Raw genomic sequence first — 15,044 nt, 5'->3', positions numbered from 1 at the left:
GCATCTACATCAACTACGGTATATGATTTGCCTGAGAAGCTGGAGAGGACAAAAAAAAAAAAAAAAATTAATATATTTTTTTTATTTTTTTATTTTTTATTTGAGGCGGACGTAATTCTTTCATGGCCGGCCGCCACAAATAAATGAATGTGTGGGAAACCCTGCTGTAAGTATTGTACTTATTGTGCACCGGCTGTTTGATTGTAACTTGCATCTCAGTTGTAGTTTTTTTTTTTTAAATTCACTGTAAAGTCGCTAATGCTAATCAGTAGGATGTCGATGGCACAGCCAAAGTATATTAGCATTATGCTAGCGTATTTTTGGAAAAGTGTAGCCCTACTTAACGTACGTTGGAGTGGTTTTGTGAGTAAATTTTCTTTGTTGGCATTGGAAATTGCAACATTACCTACAGGGATAGTTTGGCTGAGTCCGACCGGGCGTGACGTCACCTGCAACCCAGGTACCGAAAATAGCACCCCTCCCGACCCCGAAAGGGACAAGCGGTAAGAAAATGTATGGATGGAGGGTACCTGTCCCTAGTCGGGAATTAGACTTTTACTAGATGTATTACATGCTGGGAACACCAGGAAATTGTGGTATGTCAATGAAATGGACAAATTGAAGTAGCTTGTCTGTGTTTTCTACCTGAACAGACGCCTGGCTATAAAAGGCTCTGAATAAAGCGTCCGGTTTGAAATATTGACACAGTTCGCGGCATCCTGAGGTCATAGGTCGTTATGCAACAACTTTTCAATAACCCTCCTGTGCAAACTTTTCAACACAACATTCTTTGTCCCCGCCAGAGCAATAGTCGCAGGGTCCAGCAAGTCGTCAGGCACCTGCGAGGCAAGCTGGACCAGGCGGAGGCCCGCATCAGAACCCTGGAGGCTGAGTTAAAGCCGAGGTCGGCGGAGGTCAGCGGCACAGAGGATCGGACGCACGTAAGCACTACGTTTTGTCGATTTAATTTAAACGTTGCCTGCCTGCCGAGTTCTCGTAACTGTCGTGTGTGTTTGGCTGCAGCAAGGGTGTGGCGTCTTTCTGCTCTTTTATATGTGAGGATCAAAAACACACACGCAGTGGAATCTTGCCGGACTGGCAGAGTTTGCCCTGGGCTCAGCAGTCAGGATATTATTAACCAGGACAAAAGAGGCATTCACATGACTGGAGGGCATCTCGTTGTCAGTTAGAAAGTATTTACACAACCTGCAGACGCAGGCTTGAACGAGTTGGAAAACCGCCGCCATGGTTTGCATTGCAGACTTACAGCGGATGAGTATTTGCGTTAAAAGCCGTATCATTTACATGGCATCATTCGGCGCAGGGGTGTCCAAAGTGCAGCCCGGGGGCCATTTGTGGCCCGCAGCTAATTTTTTAACGGCCCGCCGCACATTCGAAAAATGCTATGAAAAGAAGGAACCAAAACAAAGTGGAATTAAAAAACTAACAGTTGAAATGTAACGAGAATAACACAAAGCTGCCTTGCAGGCTGTTTATAAACTATCGACCTATTCATGCCTCCAACTACTTCACATCAAATATTACACTTCTAAATATTTTTTGGGAAAAAATTGTGTATTTTGTGTGTTTGCCATATAAAAAACTAAGAACATAAAATAAACCTTAAAAAACATAACTTAAAATTGACGGATAGACTCACACGTGAGCGTGAATGTTGTCTGTCTATCTGTGTTGGCCCTGCGATGGGGTGCTGGAGCCTATCTCAGCTGCATTCGGGCGGAAGGCGGGGTACACCCTGGACAAGTCGCCACCTCATCGCAGGGCCAACACAGATAGACAGACAACATTCACACTCACGTTATCACACTAGGGCCACTTTAGTGTTGCCAATAAACCTATTCCCAGGTGCATGTTTTTGGCGGTGGGAGGAAGCCGGAGTACCCGGAGGGAACCCACGCAGTCACGGGGAGAACATGCAAACTCCACACAGAAAGATCCCGAGCCCGGGATTGCACTCAGGACTGTGTGTGTGTGTGTGTGTGTGTGTGTGTGTGTGTCTGATATTTTTGGTATGAATTTACCCAAAATGGGCAGCACGGTGGAACAGGGGTTAGTGCGTGTGCCTCACAATACGAAGGTCCTGGGTTCAATCCTGGGCTCATAATCTTTCTGTGTGGGGTTTGCATGTTCTCCACGTGACTGCGTGGGTTCTCTCTGGGTACTCCGGCTCCCTCCCACCTCCAAAGACATGCACCTGGTGATAGGTTGATTGGCAACACTAAATTGGCCCTAATGTGTGAGTGTGAATGTTGTCTGTCTGTGTTGGCCCTGTGATGAGGTGGCGACTTGTCCAGGGTCTACCCCGCCTTCCGCCCGAAGCAGCTGAGACCCGCGACCCTGAACGGGACAAGCGGTAGAAAATGGATGGATGGATGGATGGAATTTACCCAAAATGCTTTGGTAGAGTCCGCCATAGTCGGACAATGTAGTCAATAAGCTCCTCCTTTTTCTCTATCCTCTTGTTGTGGGGCGACTGGCTCGTACATGCACATTCATCCTCCGCTGTTGCCATTTCTAATACAAAGTAGCGTATATTTCTAACTTATATCTGTCAGTAGTCTCGCTACGGAAGCGCTAAAAACTACAACAAAGATGGCGGGGAGAAGAAGACGCAGTTGATGTGGAGGCAAGTAAATAAGAGAGCCCACAAAGTTTTGAGAAAGACAGAAAGAGAAAGACACATCACGATAGCTAAACGACGCAGCAAAATTAGTCCGCGCACACACAGAGTGTGTTTTTTATGGCCAAGAATTTTGGCACTGCTCTGACGCCGTAGGCATCCAGCAGCTCTGCATGGGCTTTCAAGTGTGGCTTACCACCCCTTAGTGCAGGGGTGGGCAATTAATTTTTACCGGGGGCCGCATGAGCAACCCGAGCACTGCTGGAGGGCCACATCGACAATATTTCAATTAAATTTTGCTCAATATTAGTTTTGATATATACTGTAAGATAAATAATAATAATAATAATAATAATAATAATTAATAATAATAGTAATACTTCAACATAGTGTGTGTAACAGCATTCCATGACTAATATAAATAAATTAACATTAATAATAAATGACAGTAAAATAAGCACACGTATGACTGAGGAGTCATAGTGTAACTTTGTGTGGTGTTTGAGTTGTCCGACTTTTTGTGTGGCCATAAACGCACCAGTGGCTTAGTGGTATGCGTGTTGGTGACAGATGACAAGTTGGTTTTGGCCTGGTTTGTACGGCAGAAAATGACTAGTTTTTCGAGATAGAAGTGTTTTACTCATGTTTTTGGTGTGGTTATGTCCGAATATAAACAGTTTTGTGTTAAAGAGGTTCATTTAGCCTACTAATGTGTATTTATAAATAGTTGATTTATATAGGCTAGTAAGGTAAAGTTTTGTACCTTGTCAGGTACAAAACTTTACCTTACTAGCCTATATAAATCAACTATTTATAAATACACATTAGTAGGCTAAATGAACCTCTTTAACATATTACGTATAAGTCATGGACAGTGCAGTGTCAAAGAATTCCGTTGTTTGGAACAACTGGAACACAAACTGGCCCGCTTCCGCAACCACCTGAGATTCACATTACGTTGCCGAGATGAAAGAGTTGTTCCAACAAGCTTGGGGATCAAAAACCCAATTCCGACGATGAACGCGGAACGAATTGTAAGAAAAGCACGGAATGCCTTGGTGAGAGAAAGAATACGATGCACGGTGAATAAGATCAACAACATAGAAGAGCAGTTAACCGAAAAAAGGAGTGGATTTAAACAACGTTTCCCCCTGGACACGGAAACCGAACGAATAATGAATGAACACCTACAACGTGAGCACGAGAAGGAATTCAAGACAACAAAATACCGTCACATCAGAAAACTTGAGAAGCTAACCTCAGCGAAAAAGGAGGAGGAACACACAGAAAAAAGAGAAAAATGGGTATGTAACCTTTCACAACGCAAATTAACAGTAACGGAAAACAAGGTGTTGTCTCGCGGTCTTAACTTTGCCACAACCCCAATAAACATCCCATACGAAGAATTCATCGTAGCAACAGAGATAGCATGTCATAAATTAACAAATCAAGGCGACAAAGCGGGTTTGCGCAACGAGGTAGCAGGGATACTGAAGACTGCCAAAATAACACACAAAAACACCAGTAGGGAAGAATGGAAAGCTATACAGTCAATAGCCAAAGACAAAACCATCAAAATACTACCTGCAGATAAAGGAAGGACAACAGTCATTATGGACACAAAACAATATGAAAACCAAATGATAGCTATGCTGGAGGATAAAGACACATATGAAGTTGTAAAAAAGGACCCGACAGAAGACAAAAAGAAAAAACTGAAGACTCTACTAAAACCATTAGTGGACGAGGGAAAAATAGACAAGGACAACTACAGTTTTTTAGTACCGACAGCCAGTATCACCCCTAGAATATACGGCACCCCCAAAATACATAAAAAAGACGTTCCACTCCGCCCAATTGTTGACAGTATAGGCTCAGTTACATACAACCTTTCGAAAGCCCTAGTCGAGATAATAAAACCTCTCCTAGGCCAGACGAAGCAACACTGCAAAAACTCAAAGCAGCTGGCACAAGAATTAAGCACTGTAAAAGTAGAATCAGACGAGATACTCATATCTCACGACGTAGTCTCCCTATTCACAAAAACACCAGTGGACGTCACAATAAACATAGTACAGAACCGCCTGAAAGCAGATTCAACACTCCGGAAACGAACAAACCTAACAGTTGAAGACACAGTCCAGTTGTTATCATTCGTAGCCAAGTCTACATATTTCCTGTTCAGAGGGACCATATACAGACAGAAGGAGGGTTTTGCCATGGGGGACCCCCTCTCAGCCATCATGAGTGGTTTCTTCATGGAGGACCTGGAGGCCAAAGCCATAGCCACCGCTCCCGAAGGATGTAGACTGTCCCTCTGGAGGCGCTATGTGGATGACATCCTGGAGAAAATTAAGACCGGCCACACACAAAGACTCACAGACCACTTAAACACCATAGATGAGACGGGAAACATAAAGTTTACTCATGAAGAGGAAGAGCACAGATCCATCGCGTTCCTGGACATGAAAATCAAGCACACTGAGGATGGAAGCATCAAGATAACAATATACAGAAAACCCACACACACAGATCAATATTTACTATGGACATCAGAGCACCCCACAGCACACAAATTGTCAGTAGTCCGCACCCTATATGATCGCACCAAGGTGATCACAGACAACCATGACAGAGAAAAGGAGGAGGACCATATAAAACAGGCGCTCAAAGCCTGCAACTACCCAAACTGGGCCATAAACAAAGGCAAACGAGAGGTCCAAAGGAACAACAAGGAGGAAAAAAAGAAGAAAGGTTCTAGACCTGAGAACCTGGGCATGGTCACCCTCCCATACGTCAGGGGTGTCACAGAACGCATACAGCGAGCGATGAGGAAACACCACATCAGCACACCAGTGAAGCCGCACATCAAGCTTCGCCAAATCCTAGTACACCCTAAGGATGAGATCCCCCCTGAGAAAAAGTGTGATGTGATATATGAGATCCCTTGCCTAACATGCAATAAAACATACATAGGAGAGACAGGTCGACAGTTCAGCACACGAAAAAAGGAACACCAGAAAGAATGTGAAAAGGAAACATCTGGAACGCTCACCCGTGCAACGAGAATGAAAGCAACGCAGGAAAATCTGAAATCAGCCATTTCAGACCACTGCAAGAGGGAAAACCATCTAATGAACTGGGAGGCAGCCAAGGTAATTAGGATGGAAAGCAACAAATTCCATCGGTGGATCAAAGAGGCGGTTGAAATCAGGAAGCGGGCCCCAAAGACTGTCAACAGGGACGAGGGAGCCTACCAACTATCCCACACCTGGGACACGGTCCTGCAGGGCCGCCCCCGGCCGTTTGGTGGACATCCGGACGACAGGGGGCGCCCCGCCCTACCCCCGACGCACACCAGGGGACACCGCCATCCCACCACCTCAGGTGGGATGGAACAATCCATATAACACGTCACAGATGACGTCACACTAACATCACGTGACACCTCTGAGGAAGGCTGCAGAAGCAAGATAGCCGAAACTTGTCAGGTACAAAACTTTACCTTACTAGCCTATATAAATCAACTATTTATAAATAAACAGTTTTGCTCAATAAAGTGATCGATATAATTCCTGTCCTCGAAGCATCTCGATAGACGTTACAATAATTGAACGGTGTTCAATTGCACGGTGTTGACGAACACCGTTAGGGCCGCTTGTTGTCACTGTCACTCAAAGTTGCATTGCAAAATTACATAGAATAAATATGTTTACTTTGTTTAGAATTCAGATGGGATTTGATTTGGTGGGCGGCATATATTTGCTGTGCGCAGCAGACGCTTGAGCAGTGCGCAATTGCGCAGGCGCGCACCTTAGAGGGCACGTTGCTTGGCAGTCCATGTCTTGTTGGAAACACTCCATTCCTAATCAACTTTTCTCTTTTTAGCGTCTCGGGTGTAAACCATGCATCACTTGTCGCTGTGCACCTTCACTCGCAGGTTACACACGGACACACGCCCATAAATAATACTTTTCAAAATAAAAGCAGCACAGTTGTATTGCGCGCACGACGTAGATGTTTTTTCAACTTTATTTTGTAATTTGTGATTGCAGCTGTTCACATTCACTCACAATCACGCACACGCATACGTCCACACGGAAGTAATACAAATAACGATTTTCAAAACAAAAGCAGCACCGTTGTATTGCACACTCGACATAGATACTTTTTCAAATTTATTTTGTCATTTATAATTGGCCTCACGCGGGCCGGACAGGGACGCACAAAGGGCCGGATGCGGCCCGCGGGCCGCAGAATGCCCAGGTCTGCCTTAGTGGGAAAGTCTTTTTTATTGCACTGTTGTTGACAATCAGCGCTATGTTTGTTCAAATCACCCCAAACGTGTTGCAATCGTTTGTGCTGCAAACATTTTTGGTCTATCATAGTTTTTAAGTTATTTAATGTTTTATGGTTTTATGTTATTAATGTCTGCGATGAGGTGGCGACTTGTCCAGGGTGTACCCCGCCTTCTGCCCGATTGTAGCTGAGATAGGCCCCAGCGACCCCCGCGACCCCGAAGGGAATAAGCGGTAGAAAATGGATGGATGGATGTTATTAATGTGTAATTAACCTGTTATTAATCATAACTAGACCCACTCCCCCTTCCAACTATGTCAAAATCTCCCCAAACTTACCCCATTTGTTTCTGCTACGTTTGTGCTGCAAAAATTTTTGGTCTAATTAACATAGTTTTTATGTTAACATTTCATGGTTTTATGTTATTACGGTGTAATTAATGTTAATGTTAATTAATGCTATTATGGTTTTTAAGTTATTAACATTTTGTGATTCATCTGTGTGAAGTTGGCCCGGCCCGCCTTTTCCAAATCCCTCCAAACCTGTCCCAATTTTTTGTGCTGCAAAAAGTTTTGTTTGTTTAATAGTTTTCATGTCTCTTTTTATTGCCTCCTAGTTTCTGCTGGAGGAAAAGGGCACCTCCCTGCTGCCTCACCTGGCCTGTTCCCTGCACAGCCGCGACCGTCTAATCCAGGTGAGCGATGAGAACGGACAGGTTGACTGACTCAATACTCTGTGGAATGTTGTTTGCTGGCGGAGTTGCGTCCGACCCCTTTAACGTCTAGCAACCTCGCGTGTGACATGCCGGAATGCTGCAACGATGAAAATGATTAGTGTGTGGCACTATTCACATTACGCACGTGAAAAATTGCAGTCTTGCCTTTTTGCTGACTGACGTAACTCTAATGTACTTAATTATTTTGTGCGTGTGTGTGTGTGTTTCCACCCTCAGGAGTGCATGGCTGTGATCAGAAAAGTGTGTCTGGAGGGGGGAGGCAGCGGAGGGGTCGCCCTCGCTGACGAAATCGTCAACAAACTGAGCGAGAACCTGAAAGAAATCCTCAGTGAGGAGAAGGTTAGTGGAAACAATAACTGGACGTCACAAAACTTGCAAACAATTCCTCCGTTCACTGGGCCCCTGCTGGCCTGCAAATCACCTGCACACCCCTGTCTTACTGCCACTTTGCTGACTTTGTGGATTATTTCCACTCCTTCTGTTTGAGGTGGGGGCTATCATTTATGACACGTGTCAAATTCAAGGCAAGTCTGGTCCGCCATGGTATTTTAAAAGCTTGGAAATAATATGTGTTATTAAAGTACTTTATCTTTTCTTCTTAAATATATTTGTTCTTTCCAGTTTGACATTAAAATATATATGTACTGCATGCAGCTGCATATCTTCTAAACATAAATTATGTCTAATAAGGCAAACAAAATATTATGTTATCATACAATCTAAAACATTTTTTGTTAAAATTAATATAAATACTTAAATATCTGCTTGACTTATGATTTCAACACAAGTTATCTATCAAATTGAACACTGTAAAAATGACAATAGGCAAACGGTAAAATTCTGACGACCGAGCTGCCTTTTTTTTTTTTTTACCGTAAAAACAACTTTGGTACTGTTTTTCCATATACAGTAAAACATAACCATGGATTTTACGATGAAAAATTGGCAGCTTTATTGCATGAATTTTACCGTAGAAAACAATGTAACTGTTTTCCACCCAATTTACAGTAATATTCTGTACCAAAAAAAACACCGCAAATTTTATGGTAAAATTCTGGAAAATACGATGCCTGTTTTTTGCAGTGAAATGTAAAGATTTTTTTTTTTTTACATAGCTTATGTAAAAATGTGTATATATACAGTACAGGTCAAAAGTTTGGACATTCTCATTCAATGCGTTTTCTTTATTTTCATGACTACATACATTGTAGATTGTCACTAGTCAGGGTTGATTAAAAAAGACCTATGTGTTCTTGTATTACATAAGAATTGTGAATGATAGACAAAATTCCAAAAAAGTCTAGATCCCCTGTAAGAGTGAATTTATTCCAGCAATTGGATCAAAAACGGGGCGAGGCCGACAACCGTAAATAATAAACATGGTCAATATTTAGGAACAAAACTCCTAATGTATGTAGGGAACGCTGACACCTCATGGGTCATTGCTGCATGATTTGTGATACGACACAGAAAGTAGCCAATCAGAAAGCTTAGAAAAAGTATTGCAGTTACTTTATTGAGAACATAGTAGATTATAAAGTCCGTGTTCAAGCGGTCTCCATGACTTTTCCAGTCTTTTTTTGAACTTTGAACTTCTTTTTTTGCGTATTGTCAGCGGCCCTGCTTCCACCCACAGAGACAAAGAGAGTGGATTACTGGCAAGAGGCTTTACTTGGTTTAGTTCATCCCGCTATAGATAGCTCAAAAAGTTACCGGCAGATTTGGATTGAACTTTCAGGAAACGCCAAAAATGGGATATGGAACAAGTGATTCGATTTTTTGAGTGCTGATTCGGATCACCGTCTGGATTCAGAATTTTTCATGTCATTTTCTTTATAAATCATTGTTTGGAGCATCTTGATTACACAGACTTATCTGGTGTTTTTAAATACATGATTGCCCCAAGGTTCCATAATTCGTTTGTCATTCAATTGTTTCAGAAATAGCTGGTAACATGTACACAAGAAAAGTGACATATTTTTGCAATATTCAATCTGTAATTACAATTGTATGTGTGTCATTTTCGAACTTGTAGAATTTGCGTGCAACAAATCTGATATGTGACCATTTTTTCCACAGGCTGCCATGAAGAGTTTGGTATCTGAATTGGCTGAGCAGGAAAAGCATCTGGAGGAAGATGTATCCTCACTGAGGAAGGCGGCAGGAGACCGCGAGAGAGACCTTGACACTCTAAACATGGTGCTGCAGGGCAACCAGGACATTATCAACGTGAGCTCGCTCTCAAAGGGCACCAACTTTTAATACCTATTGACACCTGTTTTTGTGTGTTTAGGATCTGCATAAGTCCCGAAAATTTGAAATAGCGGAGATGTCTTGTAATACAAAAAAATATTGCCTTCCTTCATACTTCCTCCAAACGAGCTTTTTAGAATTTGCCCGATTTGTGACATTTTTTCAAATTGAGACATCAGCGGATAACTCTTCAGGTAGAGATCTACCTGAAGAGCTTTGCGCGAGTCCGCCATTATAGTAGTAGTAATAGTCAATAAGTTCCTTCTTTTTCTCTATCCTCTTGTTGTGGGGCAGACTGGCTCGTACATGCACATGCATCCTCCAATGTTGCCATTTCTAATACAAAGTAGCGTACAGTTCTAACTGAAATCTATCAGTAGACAAGCTATGGAAGCGCTAAAAACTACAACTTTGAAGACGGGGAGAAGACACAGCCATAGTGGAGGCATGTAAGTAAGCCCGCCCACATAACGGCACGTCCTGAAGAGCATACTTGCCAACCCTCCAGATTTTCCCGGGAGACTCCCGAATTTCAGTGCCCCTCCCGAAAATCTCCCGGGGAAACCATTCTCCCGTTTTTCTCCCAATTTCCACCCGGACAACCACATTGGGGGCGGGCCTTAAAGGCACTGCCTTTAACATCCTCTACAACCTGTCGTCACGTCCGCTTTTCCTCCATACGAATAGCGTGCCGGCCCAGTCACATAATATATTAGCCCTTTGAGACACTTGTGATTAAGGGCTATATAAATAAACATTGATTGATTGATTGATTGATTGATTGATTGATTGATATGCGACTTTTGCACACACATAAGTGAATGCAAGGCATACTTGATCAACAGCCATACAGGTCACACTGAGGGTAGCCGTATAAACAACTTTAACACTGTTACAAATATGCGCCACACTGTGAACCCACACCAAACAAGAATGACAAACACATTTCGGGAGAACATCCGCACCGTAACACAACATAAACACAACAGAACAAATACCCAGAACCCCTTGCAGCACTAACTCTTCCGGGACGCTACAATATACACCCCTGCTACCACCAAATCCCCCCCCCCCCATCTCCTGAATTCAGAGGTCTAAGGTTGGCAAGTATGTTGAAGAGACAGTCAGAAAGCGGCTTGAAGACATTCTGTAAAACATAATCTATGCAACATTTTGACCAAAGAACCACCATTACATGTTATGTAGACCAGTGGTCCCCAACCACCGGGCCGTGGACTGATTGGTACTGGGCTGCACAAGAAATTAAAAAATAAATAAATATATATATATATATATATATATATATATATATATATATATATATATATATATATATATATATATATATACATATTTTAAATTAAATCAACATAAAAAACACAATATATACATTATATATCAATATAGATCAATACAGTCTGCAGGGATACAGTCCGTAAGCACACATGATTGTATTTCTTTATGACAAAAAAAACAAACATCCCCCCCCGGTCCGTGGGACAAATTTTCAAGCGTTGACCGGTCCGCAGCTACAAAAAGGTTGGGGACCGATGTAGACCACAAGGAAGTGTTTTGTTGTAGTTTTTAGCACTTTCATATTAAGTCTACTAACAGATATAAGTTAGAACTACACGCTAATTTGTATGAGAAAGGGCAACACTGGATGATGCAGTGCATGTCAGAGCCTGTCTGAAAAAGAAGGCACTTATTGAATACAATGGCAGACTCCAATGGCTCTTCGGGTAAATTTTTTACATTTATATGGATAAATCTCTGATGTCACCTATTGGAAAAGAAGTCACCAAATGGTTCGTTTGGAGGAATTATGAAGGAAGGCAAGATTGTTTAACAAATATCTCCACAATGTTTTTGCAGATCGATACCCTCTAAAGCAGGGGTCCCCAACCTATTTTCCACCAGGGACCGGTTTAATGTATGCATTATTTTCACTGACCGGCTTTCCACGTGTGGCAGATAAAACAGCAAAAAAATTAATAGAATAGAATAGAAAGTACTTTATTGATCCCTGGGGGAAATTCAGCACCACAGTTCGCTCACAATAGACAATAAATACTATACAGCATTATTCACATGTGAATAATATAAATATATTATACATATATTCTACATTTAAGTGCAGTCAAGAAGGAACATATGCATTATAAAATGAGCATGAAAAATCAGCTCAACATAACGCTGAAGTAATGGGAGAACTGGGCGTGTTTCTTTGCGGAGAGATGGTCCCCGGCACGTTGATGGCATATACTATATACCAGTGTCTCTTAACCATAGGGCCCAATGTTAGGCCGCAAGCGCCCCCTACAATGTAATGTATGTGGATTTTTTTTTTAATGCATTATAAATAGTAATTAAACGTAAATAAAAATCTGCTAAAAGCGGAGCAAATGGGAGGTCCTCTTTTTCCGCCTATAAAATCAAATAAAAAAACATCCAAAAAGCGCCACCAATACTCCATTTACATATTGTGACTTGAATATTAGCCAAGTGATAGTGATATTGTTATTTTAAATGCTAACGCAGACAAATTATTTATAGCTACGCGGTGATCACAAGCTTGTGTGGTGATGTTTACATCACCGAGTGGTCTGCTGCTCCCTCGCTTCCTGTAAGTTTATCCTAGATCATAAATCATGCCTCTCACCTGGACATGAGACGTGGGAGTAGGTATTCTGACAAGTTGGTACACTTTGACAGCCATTTAGGACCCGAAACTGGTGAGGACGACACGGAAAGACACTTGTTCCCACCCACCCCGTTTCTTTGTGGAGATTATGAGTCATTCTTCATTTAATGGGAATATATGAACAGTCTAGCAGTCTGCATCCTAATGATAGCAGACCGTGTACAGTAAGTGATGTTTTACTATGTTTGTAGTCTCTCATGAAATCTGCAGTGAATAATAATCAGTCATGTTGTTAAAAAAATAAAAAGCGGCTGTCGTGATGCGATTTTGAAGTTAATGTTTAAAATGATCAAAATATGTAAATTTTACATCTTATTATAAATGTGCCTGTTACAACATTACATATATACTCATGTATATAAAACCTCAATGGAGGTGTTTGGATGTTTTTAAGGGCTTTAAAGGCAGAATAGCGCGGCCTCCATAAGCTCCATTGTAAGCAGACTTTTGATGAAATGTATTTAATATTTAGAATACATTAAAAGAAACAAATCCACCCGTCGTTATGACTTTTATAATGATTGTGAGCAATAGGCAAAATAAAAAAAGTGCAGACCCCTTTAAGACTCCAACAAATCACTTCATTGGAGGTTTTTGGTGTCCATTGTCGTTCATTTTGTCCCACCAGGGTCTTCGTGTGGCTCTGGATGAAAAGGAGCATTTCCTGCAGGAGGTGGAGAAGGAGAGGGCGGTGTGGAGGCAGCGGGACAGGGCTCTTGCTGCCACTATGCAAGAGAAGGAGGCGCTCGTCCACATCCTCAAGGTGGAGCTAGAGAGCTGTCAGAAAGATGTTCTGGTAAGAAAAGAAAAAAAAGAATGTATAATTATTTGTATTTTTTTTACATCAAATTGATGTCTTGTTACCATGATGACCTATCTTGTTCCTCCAGGCTCTGTCTGATTCTGTGATTGGCCAAGGCTTGCCAGGGGGCGGAGCTGAGGCGTCCCTGGCTTCACAGCTGAGGGAGAAGCAGAGTCACCTTGCTGCCTTGTTGGCGGAGAGGGAGGGACACAGTGCCACCTTGTGCCAGGAGGTCACCAAGTTCACCGCCGCCCTGCAGGAGTACCAGACCGTCGTTCAGGTCCGACACGCTTTCCAGGGCAGTACAGGGGAACCTCGATTTACAAACCTAACTGGTTCTTGAACAGGGTTCGTAAGTTGAAAAGTGCATACAGTGAAGCAAATATCTCTATAAGAAAGAATGTAAATATAAATAATTTGTTCCAGCTTTGACAAAAGTCCATATTTTAGTGAAGGTGTGTACACTTTAACGCAATATAAATGAATGTAAAGTACTTTATATCAAACTATCAAAAGGGTTATGAATTACCTATCTCTTAATTAACAAGCCAAAACAGCTGAACTGTGCTGTATGCGCTGCTTTGCCGTGGCACACACACAGAAATCTCCTTTGGTGTCCTTACAAACGATCAGAAATCACAAAAATCCTTCACTTTAACAACCATTTTGCTACAATATTAAACGTTTAAAAAAGTAGAATCCACTCACAGTACATAAAGCTGATCGGCAAAGTCCTCTCGGGAGTTGCTCCTCAAGGAGCTGTCGAAGAGAGAGAAAAGGCATGTGATAAGTGGGGGGAGGGGAGGGCGGGATTGAAAGAGGCGATGGTGAACGAGAGAAAGTTCTATACCCTGCTGTGAAATAAGTCCGCTTTTGGCATCATTTTACAAAAGTCAGTTCTCATCACAATTAAAACCGTGCTGTGGGTTAAATTAGAAGGCAACCGCGCCTCCGAGCCACACCCGTTGGATTAAAGATGTTCTTTATTTTCCTCAAACTAGAAAAGACTAGGCTGACATTGAATGGTGGTTCTGTGAAGTTTCGGGAAGTATGGGGTGGTTTCCTCAAATATGTAAAGGAGACTGATCTCCAGCTTGGTCCCGATTGAGACGTGGTTAAATCATGGGTGATTGATGAGCCTTTTGTTTGCTTTTGTGTATTGCTGCACCATGTTGAGGCTATTCGGAAGTGCAGTTGCCTGTGGCTTTATATCGATATTTGCTTGTACTTGTTTGCCATCCATCCATTTTCTACCGCTTGTCCCTTTTCGGGGTTGCGGGGGGTGCTGGAGCCTATTCCAGTTGCATTCGGGCGGAAGGCGGGGTACACCCTGTTTTGACTGATTTTTATTTATCTGTTTATTTTTTGAGTGGGGGGGGGGGGGATAGCATTTGATTCGTGTTGTATTGTATTTCTGTTAACCGTTTTGTCAAAAAAAAACTGAACAACAAAAACTTGCTGTGGTAGGAAGCCGGCTTCTGCAATCTCTTCAATGGCAAGCACAAAATGGCTGCCAGCGGGAAACAAAATGACTGAATGAATGAAGCGTTCGTACACGGAGACATGGTTCGCACACAGTTTGTAAACCGAAAAGCTTGTAAAAAAATAA

General features: G+C 42.3%; 1 protein-coding gene across 1 annotated transcript in view; it reads left to right on the top strand.

Moving 5' to 3' along the window:
- si:ch73-95l15.5 (uncharacterized) overlaps positions 1 to 15,044 on the top strand; it is a 35,371-nt gene that overhangs the window by 19,336 nt on the left and 991 nt on the right. The window contains exons 4-9 of the mRNA XM_062062726.1: positions 804 to 941; positions 7,557 to 7,634; positions 7,893 to 8,015; positions 9,756 to 9,905; positions 13,262 to 13,429; positions 13,524 to 13,715. Coding sequence (XP_061918710.1) covers positions 804 to 941; positions 7,557 to 7,634; positions 7,893 to 8,015; positions 9,756 to 9,905; positions 13,262 to 13,429; positions 13,524 to 13,715 — 849 coding nt within the window. The remainder of the gene's footprint in view (positions 1 to 803; positions 942 to 7,556; positions 7,635 to 7,892; positions 8,016 to 9,755; positions 9,906 to 13,261; positions 13,430 to 13,523; positions 13,716 to 15,044) is intronic.

Source organism: Entelurus aequoreus, linkage group LG11 (assembly GCF_033978785.1).
Source record: "Entelurus aequoreus isolate RoL-2023_Sb linkage group LG11, RoL_Eaeq_v1.1, whole genome shotgun sequence".
Classification (NCBI taxonomy): domain Eukaryota; kingdom Metazoa; phylum Chordata; class Actinopteri; order Syngnathiformes; family Syngnathidae; genus Entelurus; species Entelurus aequoreus.
The sequence above is the reverse complement of the archived record's forward strand: the minus strand, read 5'-3'. Positions and strand labels throughout refer to the sequence as shown.